This window comes from Lynx rufus, unplaced genomic scaffold, assembly GCF_022079265.1.
Source record: "Lynx rufus isolate CCGP_SWC_20201006 ecotype Redwood Valley unplaced genomic scaffold, mLynRuf1.p SCAF_18, whole genome shotgun sequence".
NCBI classification, from domain to species: domain Eukaryota; kingdom Metazoa; phylum Chordata; class Mammalia; order Carnivora; family Felidae; genus Lynx; species Lynx rufus.
In genome coordinates, this window is record NW_025814832.1 from 34,542,671 (window position 1) to 34,566,950 (window position 24,280).

Consider the following 24,280-nt stretch of genomic DNA (forward strand, 5'->3'; position numbering starts at 1 on the left):
CACACAATGTCACTGGCTTGACTTTCCTGGCTGACAAATTGGAGAAGCCAAGAGACATGGCATGCTCTCGATAAACAGTTCTGCAGCTGTTGAAAAGGTCAAGTGGTTTAGCAAGTTCTTGTCTAAGAACAGCTCTTTGCCTCGCGGTCCATGGGGTCACTCCGGATCAGGGGAAAGCTGATTGCTCTTAGCTGAGCTGAGCATTCTTAGGCGAGTAGCATTAAGCTCTGAGTCTGCCTCTTGCCCTTTCTCGAGGGACAGAGAGCCACCATTTGCCAAGGAAGTTTCTGACCGGACCAGCAGACCAGCAGTGCAAGGAAACCAAAGATGAGGTGCATCATGGCCCAGATAAGACCAGGAAGTTGGGGAATTTGGAAACAGTGGAAGCACTAGGTCGTTCTCTAAGCTTTACAGTTGCTACCCACTAAAGCTCCTTCTCTAGGAAGGCTACACAATGTTTGGCATCCCCAAAGCAGCATTCCATTTACAATCTATAAAACATTTCTATCTCTAACTGATGTAAAGGTGTTCAAGCATGAGGGTCATTTTTTCCCTTCATGAGACTAGTTTTCAGTAATTCTGCATTGAACCCATCATCAGAATACCTATATATTTACATATACCTGAACACATATAATGCTCCATCCACTGTAGACTTTCCATTTCTAAAGCTGATGATCACTTCCAGAGGCATCTTGTTTGTCTGGAGTCCATGTTTCAACATGGCGTCCATGTCGAAAGAATTACAACATTTGCGGCCTGACCACGGAAACTCCAAAATCAGATGAGATGGATAGACGGCTATCTCTCCAACTGTAATGTGAAGGTGAGTCCCCTGGAGCAGGGCTGTCCTCCAGGCTCTTCTCCGCATTGCTAGCTAGCTCCTGGGCGGTGGCACGGATGCCATGGCATTGAGGAGCAGGGACATAGAAGGCGAACTCGAGAGTAGAGCAGAGCTTCTCCAAACCAGTGTAGCTATATCACCCCTGAAAAGGGCTTTCAGAGCTAATGCCTATTGAGTGATGGATGCTGAATGGCAGCTCTAGCTTCATTCAGACTTACTTACATGGTCATAAATGGTTAGGGTGCCCACTAGACTAACCAGAAATTCTGCTAGTGTCCATTATAGCCATTGCATAATCATTGCACCAAGACTACAAGGGGAAAGGAAAGCAATCTTTTGCTTCTTAAAGGCAGACACCAGGGCACCTGGGTGGCCCAGTCGGTTGAGTGTCCAACTCTTGATTTCAGCTCAGCTCATGATCCCAGGGTCATGGGATTGAGCCCGATGTTGGGCTCTGTGCTGAGTGTGGAGCCTGCTTAAGATTCTGTCTTTCCCTGTCTCCCCGGCCCTCTCCTCTGATCACATGCTGTCTCTCTAAAATAAAAAAATAATTTTAAAAACAGATTTTTAAAAAGTATGCTCTGTACTTTTCCTCCAAGTGCTTCCTCCTGATAATTTTCTTTCCTCTGTGGCTATTCCTTATGCTCCAATTTACTTAAGAAATATATCACCAAAGCGCCATTGTGTGGACTGGTCCCCACACTGAAAATTCCTAATTTGGGTCATTGCCAGAGAAGTCTGATCTCTTATGACTGAAGCTGGGGAAGAGTGGGTGCCACGGTAAGAAAAGGAGACAGCCGTGTTGAGACAAGTAAGTGAAACCATTGCTGATGTTCAACCCTGGTGGAAATGTTTAAGGCCCTTTAGCTTTTTAAAACTTCTCCAAGACAATAAGACTCATGCATAAATATGTAAGAATAAGAATATTTATCAAAGCAATCAAAAAGTAAATAATCATAATTTCCACCTATGGGGACGCAGCTAAATATATATGTGTGTATATACATACATATATATATGTATGTATGTATATACACACATGTTCACATACATATATATGTATATATACAATACATACATATATATGTATTGGAATATTAGGCAGCCATCAAAAATGGTGATACCATCTACATTAATCGACATAAGATGCCTGTGGTATAATCTGGAAAGCAAGACAGATGATAATAGCATAATCCCATTAAGATGGTGTGTGTGTGTGTGTGTGTGTGTGTGTGTGTGTGTGTGAGAGAGAGAGAGAGAGAGAGAGAGAGAGTATAGGACAATATACTTTAAATAACTTATTAAAAATAAGAGCACTTGGGTGGCCCAGTTGGTTAGGTTAAGTGCCTGGCTCTTGATTTAGGCTCAGGTCATGATCTCACGAATCTTGGGGTCGAGCTCCAAGTCAGGGTCTATGCTGATGGTGTGGAGCCTGCTTGGGATTCTCTCTCTCTCCCTCTTTCTCTGCCCCTCCACCTCTCGTGCGTGCTCTCTCTCTCTCTCTCAAAATAAATAAATAAACTTAAAAAAAATAAGGAAGATATGAACTATTCACTCGGAATTGGGGATAATGTTTATTTTCCTGCATGTATTCTCTAAGTTTTCTCATAATGCATTATTTTTAAAATAAAAATCAAAGCCATTTCCATCTGAGGAGAAAACAGCTACTCAGCAAGTATTCATGAGCCCTGACGTCTGGGGTGGCAGGGACATACTAACAGTTTCATGGGTCATCAAGTATCAATGTTCTTGACACTTGTCTTATTTTCATTCCGACTATGGCTTCAGACTTTCAGGCAGGGATGGCTACTTCAGCCTCTACAGGACAACGTCATTGACCAAAGTGCTTGCCTTGACAAAACTGTGGATAATAAATGAATGGAAAACTAATTCCATCATGAACGTTAGCACATTTCTTGTACTGCCTCTGGACCTCCAATTTAGGAAACAAGGAATGAGATCCATTTTTAAAGGTCACGCGTATATTCTAACTGTATGGGACTGACCAAGCATGTAGCTAGTCTTCAAAATGCCCCACCATGAAACACAGTCCCAGTATTCTGCCTGGGGCTTTTGGATGACTAATGTGGGGGAAATCTAATTTGGATGACTAATTTGAGGGGCTGTGAAGAACCCACGGTAGACACATAGACAGGCTGCCTGAAGGAGAGATGCCTGATCAAGCCCAGTCCAGCCACCCCTGCCCGGCACCAGACAAGTGCGTGAGGACACCCCCAGTGGCTCTTGCTTCAGCTGCCCAACTACCAATGCATGAGAGATGACAAGCAAGAACCACCCAGCTGAGCCCAGCCAACCCACAGGCCTGGGAGAAGTAGTAATAAGCTACTAAGTTTCAGGGTTTGTAATGTCACAGTAGATCGTCAAATGACCAAGGCAAAACCAAAGAAGCTTTTGTTACTAACCCAATCATTTTCTCCACTTTCCAGTTTAATTCAGTTTCCTACAAAATCTTGAGTAAAGAGGAACTCAGTTGGATGGGGGCAACTTAGTGTTGGTCAACATGAGAAGCATGCAAAAAAAGAAGGCATTATACCCATCAAAAGGAACAAAGCTTTAAGATCTGATATTTCAATGTATGAAAATAAGGAATGACTACAGAGGACTGTATAAAATACTTTCATACATGATGCCTGAGAATACGGTGTTTGATGCCTTCCTCCTCCCCTTATTAAGATAAAATTCCCAATGCCAAGGAAGCCCTATCATTGAAGAAAGATGAACGATTCAATCTTAATACAGTAGACAGGCAGGACTTCCAGATCAGTATAATAGAGTCTCAGCATTGGAAAATACTTAAGCAACATACGCAGAAGTAGGGTGAGTCCTCCACTTCAGACTCTCAACTCTGAGATGATATCTGTCCAAGGTGAAATACTAGGGGATTTAAAAGGAGTCTACTGACTCAGCAACACAACGTGTTTGGGCAATAAGCAAGACAGAGGTGCACCTCTGGGTATAACTGGTGATCCACTCAAAATGGTAACATTAAGATCTAGCCATTCTTGTCTAAATTGGATTAATGTGGATGCTCATCAAATAGTTTTAGGCGCTCAGTTTATAGGAGAAACCAGAGAACTCTGCAGACCCAACCATATATACTCGAAATGACATTTTCTTCCTATCCCAGGACATCCGCATCACAGCATGCCTGATGATGTAAAGCAAATTTCCTAGTATTATGCACGCTACAAGTAGGACTAGGAAAAATTCAAATGATTAGTTGGCCTAAGACTTCAGGGTCAGAAATCTGTAGAGACATAAAGTCAGGGCCTTGCTTCTTTTCATTTAAGCCATCTGGACCCATCCTTCCCACAGCTATCAAATTTTAATAATGTAATATTTGGCCTTCACTTCTAACCTAGGAATACTGACTATAAGAAGATTGAGTCTGAAGTTCGTTACCATGGAAATGACTTTCTAATGAGGCTTCAGGACTACAACACTGTTGTTTTGGTATGCTTTGCTCCGTTATGTTTTGGAAGTAGGGTGGTAGGAATGGGAGAAGAAAAACAGAATGAATCATTCAAGCCAGTTTTTTTCTTTTTTCCACCTGCAGGGCTTCTATACGTAAAAGTAGCATATCCCTGGAACAAAGAATTTCCATGCACAACTCAATTAATATACAGACTCGCTGCACTTTTTAAAATGTCTTTTATTGGTTGTACATTTTCTTATGAGATCAACACACCATTTCTTTCAAGGACACCTTGCTCCTGAATACGTATGCTATTTGTCCTAGCTATGAAAGTCATAGCAAGCACTTTGACAAAAAAGAGGTGGATGGGTGTCTGTTGCCATTATTACTGTCTTCTCTCTCTTCAAATTGTTGTTTGAGTCAGTTCATAGATTGACACAACATTGAACACAACACACACAGTGTGAAGTTTTACATACACACGCACAAACATCCGGAGACCAGTTAGAGTCTACGGCTTGTTCCTTCCTCCTCAGCAGCAGTATGAAACTGAAGAATATCCTGAGATAGGAAATCAAAGCGTAAGCTCCTCACCAACAGAGGAGTCCAAGTTTGACTTAATGTCCCAATTTCATTTTCCTTTCGAGGTCGCCATACGAACCATGTAACAACCACTTAGTTCAACATCTCAGCCATTTCCTTGGTCAAAAACAGATTCCATGAACTATTCTGTATCACACCAGAACTTTACTCTTCCTTTACTGTGCTCTTGGATCAGGAAAGAGATGGGAAATAATAGTTATTCTTTTTATAAGATACCATGATTGGAAATTTCACCATAGAATGACCCGTAAAAGGCAAAATTACCTCCACCTTTGGCAATTATTAGAATTCCTTGTAGAGTGACTGACAGAGGCCAGTCATCCAGGCTGTTACGTATGAACCACAAATGGTATTTGCATGAAAAGATGGATTTCCCAAGAATAAGGATCCTAGAACAGGTGGCTTCTCCAAATGTTAAAACAAACATGCTGTCTTTAAAGCCACCTTCAGTATATTTCTGGTAACTCTGTCCAATCTTAACCTACATCAATACCAATGCTTTCATCTACCCCAAGTCCTGCACAGTAGCTATTTCCTTGGCTTCAGGAATTCTGAGATAACATCACCATTTACGATAAGCAGTAGTTCAAAAGAAAACAACAACAATAATGCACACGATCTGGAGAACAGGAAAACAAGGCTAAAGTAAAAATGCATGGTGGCCACCAAAGCCAATATGGCAAAGTCAACAAAAGGCATGCTTCCCCATAAAACAGGTATTTTTAAATACAATCCTAGAGCCTGACTGAAATTATCAATTGATATTCATAATTTTTCTTTCCTGGACAACGGTGAGAAATGCTTTCGCCTTGAGACAGCAGCCCTGTACATTTCCTTATAGGAAAACAGATGAAGTACACCCTCCCCGACTCCTTTCCCTCTGCAGCTCACAAGCAAAACGTTCCCAAGGCCAGAGCATCAATTTCCCAATCACCTCAAAGGCATGGAAACATTCTACCCACATCCTTCAGAGGCCTTTACTTTATGAACTTCTAATGAATTCCATACTCTCCAGTCCAGTCTGCCTCATTCATAAAGAGAAGATATTGCCATCCATAAAGAGGAGATGATTTCCACCAGGGAAAGCTAGCAGCATGTTCTACAGAGCAGGAAAGATGAGGGAGTCAGTCAATGACGGAATCCACAAAATGGTAGTCATTCTGCTATTTCACGCTTTCCAGAGACACAGTGTTGGAGATGGGGTTTTGAAGGATAGGGGTGCACAACCTCTCCAATCTCCTTGCATCATATTTCAGGTATTAGGAAGAGTTTGCAGGGCCTAATGAACATATGGAATTACTTCCTTCTTAGCATCAAGGGATTGTAGAGACCAGACATGTTTCCACTTGCCCAACAGCTGTCTTTACAATCAACACGGCTTACAAACAAATGTGGGGTACAACACAGGAAAACAATCCATCACATATACAAATAAAAAAGGTCTATCATAAAATTCACACCATGTAAGGGAAAAAAGTGTGTGTGTGTGTGTGTGTGTGTGTGTGTGTGTGTGTTTCCTTACAAAGACCAGATTAATAACTGGAAGCAGCATTTTCAGCAATGAAACTGATGCACAAAGGAATCTGGGGAAACCCACCTACTTTACTAAAATTTTTATAAATTTCAATTCCATACAGAAGTTACATCCTGCACTCCATCAGGCTTTTCACAAAATATATAGAAAAATGTTCGTGTGTTTAAACAAAGACTTTGAACTACATCCTTAACACCTTTTTCAGCTTTAAGTGACTTAATGTGATGATTCTGTACAGCAGAAAATATGTTGCAATGGCGGACTTATTAATTACGTCAAGAAGGCATTTTTTTTTTCCTTTAAAAATACCTGTTATTTTACTAAAACATCATTTCGGCCCCTATAGAAAATCACTCCACTCAAAAAATAAATTTGAAACTAAAGAATAAACCAAACACGGGGAAAATATGACAGATAAATTGTCTGAATTTTCTTAATTGAACCTCCTCCGGTGGCTTTTTACGCAGAGATTGGCCAAGGGCTCCACAAATTGTTGCCAAATGTAGCTTTATGACACATACAGAGTTCTAAAATGGGTGCTGGAACCCCCCAGCTGTTCAATTTGGTTTAGTGGCTAAAGCACCGTTATCAGAATTCACCACAGACTCTGTGTGTGTGGAAGGCACCTGATATGTTTCAATGGATGCCTAAGGATCCCCTTGTGTTCAGTTCAGGACAGATAACACCACCTGTTTTCAGCTTCCAAAGGCTGTACCAGTTTCCCCTGACCGATCTTCACCTGGAACACCCAGCGAGGGTAACCGTTAGCTTGACTCTCAGATGGGATGCTGCTCTGTGCCAAAATCACACAAAGAACTTTAATTTTTTCTAAATGTCAATAACCAAAATGACAACTCCTGTTCCTGAAAACATAGAAATGTAGATATTCCACTGCCCATCAAGAGCCCACTCTTGCCCCTCCTTGCCACTGAGATCACATTATTTGCAACCACTTCTGAAAAATAAGCAATTCAAGAGTCTATATGCGTGGCCATCCCATATCGATGTTTGCATTTTCTTTCAAATGATTCATGCTCAGAAATTTAAAGAAATGGCCCTCTCTTTTTGCCCTTCTACCTCCAAGCCCTGTTGGCATACGGAATACAGCAGAAGCCAGGGCTGCACAGACAGCATTGGCTACAAAATTTCCCGGGTTCTGTGGCTGCTTCTGGTCTCCAAGTAGTGACTTCATCCAAAGTCCCCAAGCCTTTAATAGCCACAGAGACTTAAGGGGAATGATAGTTAAGTGAAGGGGGAATGATACCAGTAGCCAAATATTCTCATTGGAGGTTGATGGGGCTTTCAGATGGCCATCACACTCTTCTCTCTTCCCCTTCCCTTCCTGACCAGAGACCCCCACGGGCACCACCCTACACAGTCTGGAAACCACTTGGTGCCCTCGACACCTCCCTCCATGAGTACTGAACACAAGCAAGGAAGACAATTTGAGATCGGCAGAAAATAAAACTACTTTCCCACACAAGTCCCTTCTTCTGAAAACTCAAACTAGCTTTGAGCGTTATGTTTTAAAACTACAAATTCTCCTCTTCTGATGAAGACCTGTAGTGTCTTTCTAAGAATATTCACCATCCTCTGTCTCATGGAAAAAGTATATTCATCAGATAGCCTTTGGTGTCCACCCTCCTTAAAACCATCAGCCACCAGAACTAAAGATGAAGGGGCTCAGCTTTGCGTTTGCATTTCTTTACTCAGAGTCTAGCTCATGGGTGGGTTGCATGCTCTCAAAATAATACCACTAATCATTTATCTTTTCTTCTGGGTGTCATCAGGTTAAATTAGCGACTCTGTAGCGTCAAGAACACTAGGGAAACAAGAGAACATTTTCTGAGATCCAAGCCGATGCCACTCTCTGAATCTTCTTCTGGTTCAGTATTTTTAAGGAACAAAAATTAATGTTTGCCTTTTTGACAGGTTTTTCCCATAGGAGATCACGTCCATAGGAATACTGAAAATAAGTTAAGCGATATACCTGTCTGCCATTTTCTTTTTTCAGCGTGCTCCTCCTCGGGGACCCTGGTTAAGCACTGCTCTCTGCATGTATCTTTTCTCCCCGCCCCCAAACATAATTTCACATCACTGTTCAGCCTTAAAGCCCAAAGTCTGATGACAGTCTCCTAAGGCAGGGACCTGACTTGCTTTGTTGAACTAGCTTGCAGACTCCAATACGAATGAACGTTAGTAGTGACCAAATGATGCTACCTGCTCATTTCTGGCCACAACAGAATATTCCTTAAGAGGAACAGATACCCAACCCAGCAATCCTTTTTTACAGGATGAATGGAAGGTTCACTGTAAGGTCTTACGTTCAGAAGGAGGGTTTTGCTACAAGTCCTCTCAGACATCGCTTACATTAATTTTCAAGATTCGGGAACAACAGAATCCAGGTAGGCAAACCAAACCAAAACTGTTGGTTCTGAGTTCTGCCGTATGAAAATGGTTGGATCGGTTCCTTTCCACAGAAGCATTCAGTCAGCCCAGGTCCTGTGTGCGTGGGCAGTGGAAAAACAAGCAAATGCAATCAAGGAAACCAGGAAAGACAAGGTGGCCCGGTCGAAGCCACAAACTCTGGGGACTATGTAGGAAGTTCTGTTTCCTACATTAAGCCACAAGTGCGTGCCTCAACTTTCCCGTGCTCTCCCTGAAATCAGTCTCCAGGTCCTAAGAGCATTAACCTCGTTCCTCGAAAGAGACCCTGAGTCCCAGAAAGACGTGGACCCTGGGAAACCCTGTATGTGTCAGGAGGAACAGCCCCCAGAGGAATCTTTCCATGCTGACAACTCTTGAGACAGAAACACAATGCACATCTCCAAAAATCTCACTCTAAACTCCCAAGAATAGAGGGCTCAGACTCCTAGTTCAAATGACAATACAAATGATGTCAAGATGCTGACAGTCCCCGGGAACTGGATTGGATATTTTTTAATTCTATTAACACATGTTTGTGTTAGAGGTGATATTTTTTTCTTAAAAAAAAAAAATCCCTACCACAAAGTCCTTGACTTTCCTTTGTGTTTCTACTTAGGGCCCAGTCCCCTTCACGTCAGATAGGAAAAGAGCTTTTGGAGAAATTTTGCTTGAAAAGGGAGTTTGAGGCAGGAGCTAAAAAGATAAACCCCAACTTAAGTGCTGATTCCAAATGACTCCATTAGAAAACTTGAGGTGGGGAAATTATATTTGCATAGCTGTCAACAGTGACTCTCTAAACCCCAGCAAAACGACACAGCTTCTTTGCAGATACCAGGAACAGGTGGTGAGTGATATGTCTGGTGGCAAGGTGCTTTCCCCAGAAGGATGGTTTCATTTTGAAGGCTCTGGAATTCAGGTTTTGTTTCCCAGGGCGAAGAGAAAACTTTCTTTCAGGTAAATTGCCAGATCAAATACTTAAATATGCTCTTCAAGAGTTTCCAAGCAGCCTTCTAAGTATAATTTATGTTTGCCTGATGATGCAGCAGGAAGAAAACTGTTTCTGAATAACCAAGCAACTGCAGCTTTAGGTCAGCTGTGTTGGACTATTCTGGAAGAGGAAAGTGGAGTTGGGCACCTTAGGTGACAGACAGTTCTTTGTGTAGCGTTCCTACAGCAAAGGAGGGACAAGGGTTGACCAAAGACAAAGGAAAGGACAGTTGTGCTGGTCCCATGGGAAAGGCAAAGCTTTCACTAGAGACTAGGGGGCCCAGGAACTCAACAAGGGACCCAAGATAATCACATCAGAAAGGAGGCATTTTGCATAAGCCCCTTAGAATAGAAATTCAGTGAGGATTAAAGAAAGGAGTAAGATAAAGCAGCCTTGTCTTTCCAAGTCCAAGGACAGTACCCAAGGGGGCCCAAGTCTCCTGTCACAGTGAGAGCCTAGAGCTCTGTGTCTACCTGAGAACAAGAATTTTGACCCCATACTTATCTTTCTTCCTTTCTCAAATGATGGCCAAATAGAACAGGGGGATAACCTGGAAGATTTTAAGACGTCTATCTGCCTTCTACTTCTGACGTAACTATGGCCTCCCAAATTTTCAAATCTTAATGCAGTTCAGGAAAAAGGAAAACCCGAGGATTAGTGTCTGGCTTCATGATCCTCCCTGCACAAGCATCACGTCCCAGAGAGAAATAAAATGCAAAGCTAAGAGACAAGAATGCCGTTGATGTCTGAGAGAAGAATGCTTTTTATTGCCAAGTTGAAGTACGTTATGCCGGCTATTGTATGGAAACGGAAAAAGCAGGTGCTCAATTTCATCTGAGGAAAACTGTCCCATTGGCCTCCAGGGCAAGGAATACTTACCTAAGAAAATTAAGAGGCAATTTCCATGGGACTGAATGGTCTCCACTCTTCCCAAATTCGTTTCTATGTCCATCTTCCTGATCTGCCTCAACAGCTGAGCTGAATGCTAACTAAGTGGAAAAGCTCTATACACATATTCAGTCAATTGGAGTTTTGCATTCGATGCTCTAGGACTGGTACTGGCAAACCATAACCTGTGGGCCAAATCCAGCCCATTGCCTGGTTCTGTAAATAAAGTTTAGTTGGGACACAGAACCACGCTCATTCATTTGTGTATTATTTATGGATGCTTCCATACTGCAACCCCAGACCTGTGTAGTTGTAACAGACTAATGCAACCCAAAGCCAAAAATATTTACTATCTGGCCCTTTACAGAAAAACTTTGCCAGTCTTGGTCTAGAACGTCACAGTCCACATTCTGCAGAGCAGAGGTTATTGATCCTGCGGGGTCTATAAACTGCACTCCACTCCCCTCCCCTCAACAAAACATGTTTGCAAAACTACGTGTTCCATGTACCATGTGCGTTTTCCTAGGGAAAAGGTCCTAGCTTTCAACAGATTCCTAAAGAAATCCAGAGTACCCCAATTAAAGCCAAAGAAAACCAAAGAGCATCTTTAGCTGCCAGCATATTAACAGTGCTAAAACACACACACATGCGTGCACGCACACACACACACACACACACACACACACACACACCCCTAGACAAGAGGAACACAGACCTTCTACAATAAAATCTCTCTTTTTTTCTATTCTAATAGGGTTGGTTTGATAGCTTCCACGTCCCAGATTTTACTCTGGCATTTTTCCACCTGAATATGTAAATTTTCAGGGGTCCAATTAACAACTGCATCTTCTATTTGCTAATTCAATAAAAAATGGAAGGTTGCTTTTAAGCCAGCAAATCTCCCTCTAAGTCATAGAGAGGCATTAAGAAGACAAAATCCCCAGCACGATAGAGATTTAATTCATTTTACTTGATCTGACCACCAACTCCAATGAATTTTATGAATATATGAATCTTCCCTTCAAGGCCACAGGGAGTCACATCACCAAAACAAGCATTTGGGGGGGGAATCAGGAACTGGGCATCCGTTGCACTTTTAAGCCAAAGATTAAGCATTTTGTTAGACGACTTTGGGAGAAACAGTAGTTTCTCTGAGCAGAGCTAATGAAGCCTCTTGGTCAAGAAAAGCATTTTTAGTGTTAAAAACTATGAAAACATTAGCCCTTCTCTGTCACTTTTGTGACTACCTTCCAAAGACACTAAATCAAATGCACTTGGAGAAGCCAGGGGTCGCGTTAGTCTCAGGGCTGGCTTCCTCAAATGCTGAGGCTAATGAGTATTTCATGTCCTTGACTTGGACGTCTGACATTTCAGGACTAACAAAGAGCACAGGAGGGTAGGACCACAATTAAAAAGCTAATCAACCAAAGGTAACCATAAACAATAATAATGCTGATGCACAATGAGTGGAGTAATATAGAGGGTCGAGTGACCTGTGTGTATGTACAGGAGACCTTCCAACTTATATCAACTTAAATATGGTTTACACATCTCTCTCTTTATTTTAAAATTAGTTTAGAACTTATAACACGGTTCACACACACACACACACACACACACACACTCTAGAATTTAGACTCATAAGTCTAGCAAGCCATTCTACTTGAGCACATAAGATATCTAATCACCATGTTGTACATCATTTCTATGGGGACAATGTATTCCAAGTTCCAAGTCAGTATTCCAGGAACACGCCCTCTCTGATGTGGCGTGTGAAATATGCCAATTCCCAGGCCCCGCCCTGGACCAATGAAATCCCAAACTTGGCACAGGCAGTGTTCACCAGCTCCCAGTTGATTCCAGTGTGCATCAGGTTGAGAACCATTGACAAACTCCTTCTCTGTCTCAGTACGATTGTTTTGCAAGTTTGGGCCCTGGGTTCACAAACTGGAGAGGCGAACGCATGAGAACACACTCGGTTAAGAATATTTCTAAGTAGAAACCGCACTGAACAACAGGTATGAGTTGTCTGACTCAGACCAGAACGAGGTTTTACCTTACATACTCCGCCAAAAGCTGTGACGGAGGGACCTCCGAGTTTTCTACTACTTGCTTTTCTCACTAAACAGATGAAGAAAAGAAGGAATACAGTTGTGATGTTTTTTTCTCTTGGTCTCAACAAGGGAAACTGCCCAATTTAGTAAGGTAGGTGAGAAAGAGAATGGCCATAATCACTGGGATAATACACTTTTCCCGGCTGGAAGAAGATGAGGAACAGAGGTAGCTTTAAAGAAGATGAAACTACATTTGATCAAACAGGTATCTCTTGGAACTAGGGATACAAAGGAGGTACGGGAGGGCCATACTCACTCTGGGCAACTGCTCTGAGCCAGACAAAAGACAAGAACAAGGGGAAAATGCAGACACAGAAAAACTAACGACTGCATTTCAAAATCTAAAAGGGAAAGAAGAGAAGATTTTCAGGAGGAATAATCTCCATATCTGCGAACTTGAGGCAAAGAAAGAAAGAGAGGGAGTTCTCTTCTTCCTTTCTCATCGAAATTCTCCATCGTTGTCCTTCAAGAATAGCCTCATGTAAACCCAACGTCCAAAAGCCATGTTTGCTGGTTATTATCAGTTTACAGCTTCCCTGCATCAATTCACTCACTTTTCATCAAGGAACCTAGAGAACCTAGGGCCATATTTAGTCTTAAGAAAGAGCTTTCACTGCTTTGTCAACCTGCCGGGAACCCATAATGGCACTAGCCTCCTACGGAGGCTCCTACCCCGTGCTGCTGCGTGCTACTGAAGTGAAATGTGGCCTCAACCACTGGCAATCGGGCCATCTATTCCTAGGAACTAATTCAACCTTCCCCATTATCTCCTATCCTGTCAAAGAACTTTTATTTTCTTGTATTGCAGCCCTCCCGTCGATAGTAAGGCTTCTTTATTGAACAAGGGGGAAGAAGAGAAGAAAGCGAAAAGCGCATCTTAACACAAAGGCAAACCTTGGGGCTTATGCATTGTAAGGAGGGACAGAGGCAGAAGAAGGCACCAATTCTCAGTGTGGTTTGACATGACATCTCCTCTCAGAACTGACATATATCCTCCTCGCTAAGTAGAGATGTCCACAGAAGCTACTTGGCGGAGCTTGGGACTTATCAAATATACACAGGCACACATGTAGAAGGGTAGATAGGTGATAAAAAACTGCATCAGGAATCACATTCCATTAATACCACAAAGGCCAAGAGAACCCAACTCGTGACTCTGAGATGCGACAAAAGTGATTTTATGTTTCCCAAAGTTGGGGAAAGGGTATGACTGGGATACCTCACCACTTCACCTGAAATATGTGGTTACTACCCAGGAGTTGAGCAGAAATCTAAGGACGTGGCAAGCAGCCACAACAGCTGAACAGGTGTTTTACAAAGAAGAGCTCCTCACTGTTATTGTTATAATACTCTTAAAGATGCATATTAAATAGTTTCCTCTGGACCACAGACACGACTGAACTTAAAAATAAAAGCCCTATAAATATTGCCAACCCAACCTTGCCTCTTGTATCTCCCTCCTTGCATAAAATGGAATCTTTTCAACCAAGCACTTAAACATAAATATTAAAATAATAAGTGGGACAGACTACAGATCTACTTACAATTTCATCACTACAGTAGCACCTTTTGACCAGGGCCAATGCATTCGTTTTATGAAGAACAAGAGAAGTCTGAGAAGCTTAAGGACTCATATGACACATCATTAAATATTTAATCACCTTTTTAAGTCCTAAGCCTTTGCCATATTTCATCCATCTAGACAGTTCATTCTATACTATAGATTCCAAGGCCCCCTTTGGAGGGGAAAAAAAGGAAAAGAAAAGAACAGAAAATGGGGGAAAACAACCTTCTGAGAGGCAGGATTAAATTATCTCAAGGATGAGTTTCTATTGGTGCTTTAGTGAACCTGCTTCACCCTGTAAACCCACCAATCCACAGGAGGGCCAACCAATTGAGTCCACGGTATTTAGTCTCCAAGAATCAATTTTACAAAAGATGCCACGTCTGTTGCTTTGGATTCGTGTAGGGTGAAAAATGGATGTTGCTGCAAGAGAAAAGAGGAACACATGGTATTAATATTCAGCACTGACAATACATGAGATTAGCAACTTAACAGATGTGTTTGGTAAACAGATTAAAGTACCCCTATTAGGATTAAACTGGACTCTTCCAACCTCTTCCCAAGTCAAGTATACGCCTAGTGATGAGGACATTCTAAAGATAACTTTTATGAAAAGCCTCCCATTTTGATATGTTTCTGCTACAGAGTATTTCTTATTTGGAAAATATATGTAATTAGGCTATATAAACCCCACCTATGGTAAAATACAAGGATTGGCAAAGACAGCCCAGACTCTGATTTACAAATAACCCTGTCCCCTACAAAGTAATTTTAGACTGATACAGTGGTAAAATAATGAGAAATTTCATAGATTTATGCACACTGATTTCTCAAGAATTGGATAGCAAAAGGAGAAACCAATTTTTGTAGCATAGTAAATGGGCAAAGCATTGCTTTCCCTTGACCCTGGAGAGCTGGTTTGAACTGAAACAGTTATCAAAGCCACTCTCTAAGCCACATCGACAGCCACGAGTTGTACTTATGTCTCTCTTAATGAAGAGTTGATCCATCTGGAAAATAATGCAAACTGCCAAACTCTAGGTATGTGCAGAGAAATTCAACTTGGAGATTGAAGATTGAAAAGCAAAAAAAAAAAAAAAAAAAAAAATCTCTATTCATGCAGCTCAGATTAAGCAAACTTCACAAAAATGCCATAGCAGGGGCGCCTGGGTGGCTCAGTCAGTTAAGCATCCGACTTTGGCTCAGGTCATGATCTCACGGTCCGTGGGTTTGAGCCCCACGTCGGGCTCTGTGCTGACAGCTCAGAGCCTGGAGCCTGTTTTGGATTCTGTGTCTCCCTCTTTCTCTGACCCTCCCCTGTTCATGCTCTCTCTCTCTGTCTCAAAAAATAAATAAATGTTAAAAAAAAAATTTAAAAAAAAAGCCATAGTGAGCGCAGGCATAGTGGGTCCAAGAGGCCACACAGTGGAACAATTCTGAAGAAAATGAAGCCATTTTCTCTGCACCAGCACGACCCTCCCCCAAAGGCACAATTTTGTTACAGTAAGTTCCCAGGTGTCACACTGGAACCTCACACCTCTAATATAAAGGAGATACATCAACTCACGAACCATAGTTCTAACAGTGGGAAAGAGAATCCAACAAACAAACCAAAAAGGATGATTCCTTTGGGTAGGACCTAGTGCCAGTGTCATCTTCCACCTGTCAGGTACACCCTCCCCTCCGTCATGGCCACCTCCCTCATTGTCTGGTGGTATTATTTTCAGTGCCTAGTTGAGCTGCTAAATAGGAGTGTTTCTGCACGCAGACATGTAGATGACTCGCTTCATTTCTCCCTGACTTTGGGGATGTTAGTTTATCACCTTCATGTTGCCCCAGCGGTAGGTTTTCTCACTGTATGTGTTTTAAACCTGACGGCACAGGGCTAGATGAGCCAGCTCTGTGGGGAACTGAATGCCCGCCCATTGAAGGTTTAGGAAGCCATGCAAATGGGAAGAGAACAAAGGAATGAAACCCCAAAGAAGGTAGGTGGTCGCTGGTCAGTATCGTGACTCAAAACATGGAAAAGAGGCTTTCTGCTTTTGCGCATCTAGAAGATACAGGTTGCGTGTTGGCTCAGAGCCTTACCCCCACCATATTAACCGAAGTTCTAGATGCCGGGTCCTGCGTCCTGAGCTCCTTACCCAAATAAATAGCACAGTTACTTCCGATTACTAACCACTTATGCAGCACACTTACCAAGGGCTTTACCATCATGCTTATTAGCTTTCCCACATCCTCTGACATTTCACGATCTCTTAGTGTACTTAAAAGTTTTTACTATCAAAACAGGACATGTCAAACCTCAGATTGTGTCCATGACTACTGCTGATGCCTGCCAGCTCTATCTTGCCTCTGGTTCTGCTCTGGTGGTTAGCTCAGTGAGGGTAGCCTTAGTCTGTGAATGAATCGAATGACCTAAACCGACGTCTTTAAGAAAAAGACTCCTCAGGCATCTTTTAGCATTCCCGGGCTGGGAAAATGCTGTGAGAGTCAGAGGACAGGGGGAGGGGAGGACAGGCCGGCATGTCAAAATGGAAAGTGTGACTTGCCTTCTTGTGTGGGTTTTGAGGCTGTAAAAGGTTGGGAGAGAAGCCAGTCCCTTCTATAAGCAATAGACTAGGAATAGCAAGGCCAGCAGCTCGGAGATGAGCAAATGAGGCATCATGGATTCCTCTCCCCAGGCTGCGTTTTTCTAAAAAGGAGCCAGCTACAGCAAGGGAGGACATTGCCAATGGTTGTGCCTGGAGAAAACACGGAGATCCGAGAACACACTGCCGGGAGCACTGGGGTGAGCCGCAGTCACCAATGGTCACCATATCTCTTCTACACAACACCTCGTCCCTCATGACTATCATTTCCTATGGGTTCAATCATCCTTGCTCAGCACTTTGATTCAATCTAGAACTTCCCAGGATATTCAAAGAACATAATCACCTCCCTGGGCAATCATCTGCATCACCTGATTATCATTTCTAGTGGTTATCATCTGGGATTGGGGGGTCAACAATCAATGTTCCAGGGGCCAAATCTAGCCCACTGCCGATTCGTGAAGTAAAGGTGTATGGGAACACAGCCACACCATCTGTTTACATATTGGATAGAGCTGCTCTCACACTAAAACAACGGAGTTGAACAGCAGCCCACAAAGCCGGAAACATTTCCTATCTAACCCTTTACAGAGCAAGCTGGCTGGTCCCCACTCTAGAGGAACAAACCCTACTGAGTCATGTCCCTCAGTGGGAGTTTGAGAGAACAAGGAGATGATGGTGAAGCATGTACACCCTCCATCCCAGTTAGGGGAAAAACATGTGAGATTTCTATAAGGGGTACATGTCTGGGTTGGCGCCTTAATTATACTGTCCTTCACCTGGAAAAAGGATTTTCTTCCCCTTTCTTCACCAACTCCTACAATGTAAACAATAGTCTCTCAGCATGTGTTTTCCCAATGCTAAAGTCAAAGAGTTTGGACTCAGATTTTCCACTTAAAAACCTCAATTCCACAGGAAAGCAGGGAGCAGTTACAGCCTTAAAAGGCAAATCCATTTCCAGTCACAAAGGCAAATGCCATAAAAAGAACTGGGGGGGGGGAGCACATGACCTTATAACATTAATACGTAGACCATAAAAGACCACAGCATTAGAACATAATGGAAAGGTGGAATTCAACATCACTCGCTCATGTATACGAAGCTAGAACTCAGCATTTTTTTTCCCAAATGTGTTTCACTGAAACCTCTGATAAGAGGCCCCTCGGAAGGGAAAAAAACGTTCTGCATTTTAAACAGGCAGAAATATATAGAAAGTGCTCTTCTCCTTCTGAAAATAGGGACAAACAAGACAACTTTAAAATAGGAGTACAGGCTTCATAAGACACCCCAGAAATCACCCCATGTCCATTGCACTTTATGTGAAATTAATTTTAAAATGCTCTGGAGGTTGCATAAGTATATCCAAAAAGGGTAGCCAGGACTGAAAAGGCCCCCGACTGGCTATTAAAAATATAGCCAGAGAGGAAATGTCCAGCCCAAACAGGTGGTATGCTAAGTTTTCTCAAGCAATTACGCATCCTCTTTCCTCCCTCCACTGTGGGTCACAGTTGAATACAGCCAACAGAATGCTAAGTCCCAGGGGATGCCTTTTTATAGGGGACAATTGCTGCCCCGAGGAGACCACCTTTTCTATTCTGGAACTCTCCCCAGGGTTCTTTTATGGTCCCTCAATCGGAGAATGGTTCAGACTGAAATCAAATTTTAACCAACAGAGCTGAAAATCCATGTGATTGGCTGTGACCATCACCTATTGTGTGGATTGGCTCTCTGTAAGTCTTTCTGGCTTGACATCTCCAAGCTATACTGTTTCTTTCCTTTTTTCCAACTTTACTGAAATAGAATTGGCTTATAGCATCGTGTGAGTTTAAGTATACAATGTGGCGATTTGGTACATATTTATATATTATGAAATAATCACCACGATAATACCATCCATCACCTCACACAGTTAGCATTCTTTTTTGGTGTGATGAGAACCTTTAAGATCTAGTCTCCTAGCAACTTTCAAGTATGCAACACAATATCATTAACTATGCTATTAACTATTAACGGTGCTATGCACATTCCATCCATGTTGCCACAAACAGCAGAATTTTCTTAAGGCTGAATAATATTCCATTGCATGTGTATGTGTGTGTAACAAGTGTTCTTTTCTTTTTTTAATGTTTATTTATTTGAGAGAGAGAGAGAGGGAGAGGGTGCGGGCGCATACACAGGTGGGTGAGGGGCAGAGACAGGAAGACACAGAATCTGAAGCAGGTGCCAGGCTCTGAGCTGTCAGCACAGAGCCCGAGGCGGGCTGGAACCCACGAACCATGAGATCATGACCTGAGCTGAAGTCGGATGCCCAACCGACTGAGCCACCTAGGCGCCCCTCGTGTGTTCTTTATCCATTCGTGCACTGATGGGCATTTACATTGTTTCTCTGCCTTTTGCTACTGTAAATAATGCTGCAGTGAACGTGCGGATCCAGATGCTTCCTCAAGATAGTGATTCCGTTGCCTGAGACATTACACCCAGAAGTGAGATGTCTCGATCATACGATATTTCTATTTTTCTTTTTTTGAGGAACGCCCACACTGCTCTCCATACTGGCTGTATTAATCTGCCTTCCCAGCAACAGTATACCAGGGTTCTCTTTTCTCTACCACCTCACCAACACTTGTTGTTTCTTATCTTTTTGGTAACAGTCATTCTAACAGGTGTAGTTTGGATTGGCATTTCCCCGGTGACCAGTGATGACGAGCATCTCTTCGTGTACTTGTTGGCAAAAACCTCGTGGGACTACTTCAAACCAAAACCTTCTGCGCAGCAAAAGAAACAGCCAATGGAAGGAAATGGCAACCCACACAATGGGAGAAGATATTTGCAAACCACATACCTGATAAGTGGATAATATTCAAAATATATCTTAAAAACTCATACCACTCAATCGCAAAAAAAAAAAAAAATCTGATTTTTTTTTTTAAATGGGCAAAGGACCTGAGAAGACATTTTTTCAAGAAGATATACAAATGGCAGGGGGGCCTGGGTGGCTCAGTCGGCGAAGCATCCGACTTCGGCTCAGGTCATGATCTTGCGGTTCGTGAGTCCGAGCCCTGCGTCGGGCTCTGTGCTGACAGCTCAGCGCCTGGAGCCTCCTCCAGATTCTGTGTCTCCCTCTCTCTCTGCACCCTCACCCCCCGCTTGCACTCTGTGTGTGTGTCTCCCTCTCAGAAATAAAATAAAAATTAAAAAGAAAAAGAAATGATGTCAATGTTTGCTCTTATTTCTACCAAACAAAACTTCCTTCCCCCGCTAAAATTAAAACCTTGAAACTTGAAATAAATCTAGGGAATGGTTAATGCAAATTAGCAAATAGTCAGAATTTAATCATTCCCCCCCCAAGTGTGTTTGAACATACAATTAGATAAACGTTCCCAAGTTTAGGTGCTCACCATCTATGCTAAAGAACCATGTGTAATTAGCTCAAACTTGGGAGTTACCACAATTTCAGAGAATCTATTTTTAGACAAAAATTCTGAGATCCTATTCTCACCCCTTCTTTTCATAGTTTGTGCAAATGGTAAGCTGTGAATGCAGAGGTAGGGCAATGGAAACTAAGAAGGCTTGGTGAAAACCAGAAGGAGAAAACAGTCTATCCCCCCTAAACACTCACCGAAAAGAATTCATCCCGAATATGTTATCAAAACCTAATGAGTTGTTCAGCACTTTTTCGCCTCATTACAGAAATCCTTTAAATCATGCTTTCCTTCATTTATAAGTGGTGGCTCTTGATATCATAAGAACTTGAAAATATAAATTTTTATAGGCATCTGGTGTATATGATAACCAGTTTACCAATGTGGAAAAAATTACAAAGCAAGGCGACCTGCCCCAGGTCACGCTAAAGAAGGGTTTAGGAAGCACAAAGGACTCGACTCTTGTTTTCTCGAATTCGCTTCCATGTCAATGAACCAGCTCCTCCAACAAGGTTGTTTGATTATAATTTGGGTCTTAGTCACTCTACCTTTACTAGCTGTTGGTCAGGACAGGTTTACGCTGGGAACCATACGTACCATAAGTTCTGGATATGTTGGCCGTTCTTTGGAATTCTTCTTCAAGCTTAAAGAAAAAAATTAATCACATTAAAACCTAGGAACCATCTGTATTTTCACTAGCCTAGGACGTCAGAACCTGCAGAAGACTAAACGTAGCCAGCTTTAAAATGTATTGAACACATAAATCTCTTGTCTTGACTTCCCCCTTTTGTTACACCTTTAAAATTAGGCTTTAAATCACTCTCGGTGTACCTTAACAGGAAGAAGAGGGGTGTGTGTGTGTGTGTGTGTGTGTGTGTGTGTGTGCTGCATCCTTTGGTACTTTCAAAAAGTATCCTTTTGATACTTTACCAACAACGTACAAACTAGCTCTCCTGATCTACAGCCATTATATTCCAAATTACAAATCTACTTTCCTTCAAAAAGCTTTCCCTCACCCCTCCCCCCGGGAAAGAAATTGGCAGGTGTTTCTTACATTACATCTGTTATCTCTTCACTCTCTTCAATGCCTGGTTCTCCTGGCTTCTGGTTCCCTTGAATGTATCATTTGCTTTTATATATTCCTAACCGAACCCACCTAAGATAGAAGCAATACCTCCATGAAATGTCTAAAGTAAGGCTACTTGTCTACAACCTCCTAGCTAATGAAAGAGAAAACACCCTCAGTCAGTGCCTAAGCAGTTTTTCTTCTTAGAAATTCTCTGTGGCCATGCACGATTGTCCACTGGCTCCCATTCTGTATATACAACTGCACATATACACAAATGTCTTAATCACATGTGATACCGGAGGCAACAGTAACAACAACAGTAACTTCTTACTGCAGTGAGACCAACCCTTCCCCTCTATCCTCAACCCACCCCTGTATCCACCCATGGCCTTAAAATAGAAAAAAAGAAAATAAGCAGTTTATTTTGGAGTTGGAATCCCAGGTTACAGAATGAAGAAAAGGAGGATTCTGGAGACTGTGGTTTGCAAGGCAACCTACAGACTCCTCTGCCCACGGGGGCACAAAATCATACATGAATGGAAAGGAAACTTAGCCTGGCATCGAAGTAACCAAAATGTGACTGATCAGTAGGTAGCTGGGATTTGTGCTAATGGATCATTTTGAGCAGATGGGAGCTTATATATGTGACATGAGCTCTGCTCCTCCCCCAAAGGCTAATAACAACGGGGGCGGGGGGGGTGTCTGGGGGGGAGGCGGGGGGTGGAGGGACAGAGCCATAAGAGAGTGAAGTCACTGAGACGCTTTGAGAAACTGTGGTGTAAAACAAAACGAAATGGGAAAAAGAGAGAGAGAGAGAGAGAGAGAGAAGGAGAAAGCTTTTGAACCAAAACAACTTAAAACAGCCTACCAGTTTATTCCAGGCAATGCTGTGAGTAGAAGCCAGGGAACCTGAGACAGGGTACAGTAGATGTGAGCAGAGAAGTTTCAACCTGGGACTGAGGGCAGATCTAGGACCTAGTGACCTCAGTGACCAGACAACCTATGGGAGAAAGTTTCGTCTCAACTGAGGATAAAAATAAGAGTGGATTAGAAAGAGGAATTATCAACTGTCAAAATCAGGTCGATATGAGAAGGTGTGCCTGAGTGAAATGAATGAGACCTTGGACCCTTGGACTCACTTATGACCTTGTATCTATATCCTTCTGGATCTCTATAGATATGTATGTATCCTTCTGTATCTCTATAGATACTTACGTATCTATATCCTGAGGTTCTATAGTGCTTTACTGCTGGTTCTCAAATGCAGGTGATTTTGACCTCTAGGGGATACTTGGCAACCTCTGGAGGCGTTTTATGGTTGATACAACTGGCATCTAATAGGTAGATATTAGATGTGGCCCAGGATATTGTTAAACATCCTATAATGCACAGCACGGTTGCCCACAACAAAGACTGATCCAGTCCAAAAAGTCATTAGGGCTGAGGCTGCAAACCCTTGGGCTCCGTGTCCTAGGATATTCCTCCTCACTGCTGCCTTCTCTCTCCTGCTCGGAAATGAAATTCACTTACAAGCAGCCCCAGCTGGCTTGTCTGTCCTTTGCACACATTCTCAACACTACCACGTCTCTATCCCCGAACCCCAGAAGCAGAAGTTGTCTTTCTAAGTTCAAGAGCTCGTTCACCTAGATGGAAACACAGGAGGAGGAGTGTGATCCCAGGAGCGTGGCTGATCTGCACACAGACCATAGTGAAAAAACAAAAGGGCTAATGCACAGAAGCCTTGGCTTTTCGGCTACCGTTCAAAGCCAATCAAAAACCAGAAAGTCTTCCCCCAAATCTGAACAATCTAACTTCCGAAAAGCAACAAGGAAAAGCACAGACGCAGCATTAAATCCACGCTCGCTAGTCACCAGCTTGATTTCAGGTGTCTCTACTTAGACAGGAATATGAGTCAGCCATCAGGCCAGGACTCTGCATGGGCTCTGTTAACATCCTCCCTGAGGACCATCAGCCACCTTCACATCACCAGCTTCCACCGGTCAGCAAGTGAACCAAGGGAATGACAGGAAAGGAAGCTTCTTGCTCAAATGGTAGAACCATGGCCACTTCTACCAACCAGAGATCTTTGTGATGTTGCTGATTTTTGAAGTTCTATTTAGCAGAAAATGAAATAAGACTATCTTCTCATCAGGTAGAGAGATGTAAATGCTTCCTTTTTTTTTTTAAGGAGAATTTTTTTTTTTTTTTTTGAGAGAGAGAGAAAACGTGAGCGGGGGATGGGGGGAGGGGGGGGGACAGAGGGATCCAAAGCAGGCTCTGCGCTGACAGCAGCGAGCCCAATGGGGGGCTTGAACTCATGAACCTAGAGATCGTGACCTGAGCCAAAGTGGGATGCTCAGCCAACTGAGCCACCCGGGTGCCCCCAAGGAGAGGTCATTGTAAGTAAGGATGGTTTATCTTTTTACTTCTGGAACAGGTTAAGCGAAGTTCTCTAGATTTTTTTTTCTTTCTTTTAGTCTGTATAAAGAAAACGTGGGGAACGTACCCCAAGCTGATGCATCATAAATGTTTAGGATTCCTAAAGCCTCAGGGATTGCTGGCCAATAGGCTATTTCTTGACCTGTGATTAGAAGGCTCACAATTTCCTGCAATAGCACTACTGTGGAGCATTCATGGAAAATACTTACGGAGCAATCCAGGGCTGTTTACTGAATTAATGTAACTGATGAAACACATCTTTTAAACCGAGCACTTCAAAACATGGGCTAAGAATAGGAAAATACTCAGGATCAGGTTGGGGGGAGGGAGCAAATTTTCCACGTTTGATAGGAAGTGCTTG

The 24,280-nt window shown here is 42.7% G+C and overlaps 1 protein-coding gene across 1 annotated transcript in view; it reads right to left on the bottom strand.

Moving 5' to 3' along the window:
• Positions 1-4,504: 4,504 nt before the first annotated feature.
• MAP2K6 (mitogen-activated protein kinase kinase 6) overlaps positions 4,505-24,280 on the bottom strand; it is a 53,344-nt gene continuing 33,568 nt past the window's right edge. The window contains exons 12-13 of the mRNA XM_047081505.1: positions 21,009-21,054; positions 4,505-14,821 (exon numbers count right to left, since the gene is read on the bottom strand). Coding sequence (XP_046937461.1) covers positions 14,744-14,821; positions 21,009-21,054 — 124 coding nt within the window. The 3' untranslated portion in view covers positions 4,505-14,743. The remainder of the gene's footprint in view (positions 14,822-21,008; positions 21,055-24,280) is intronic.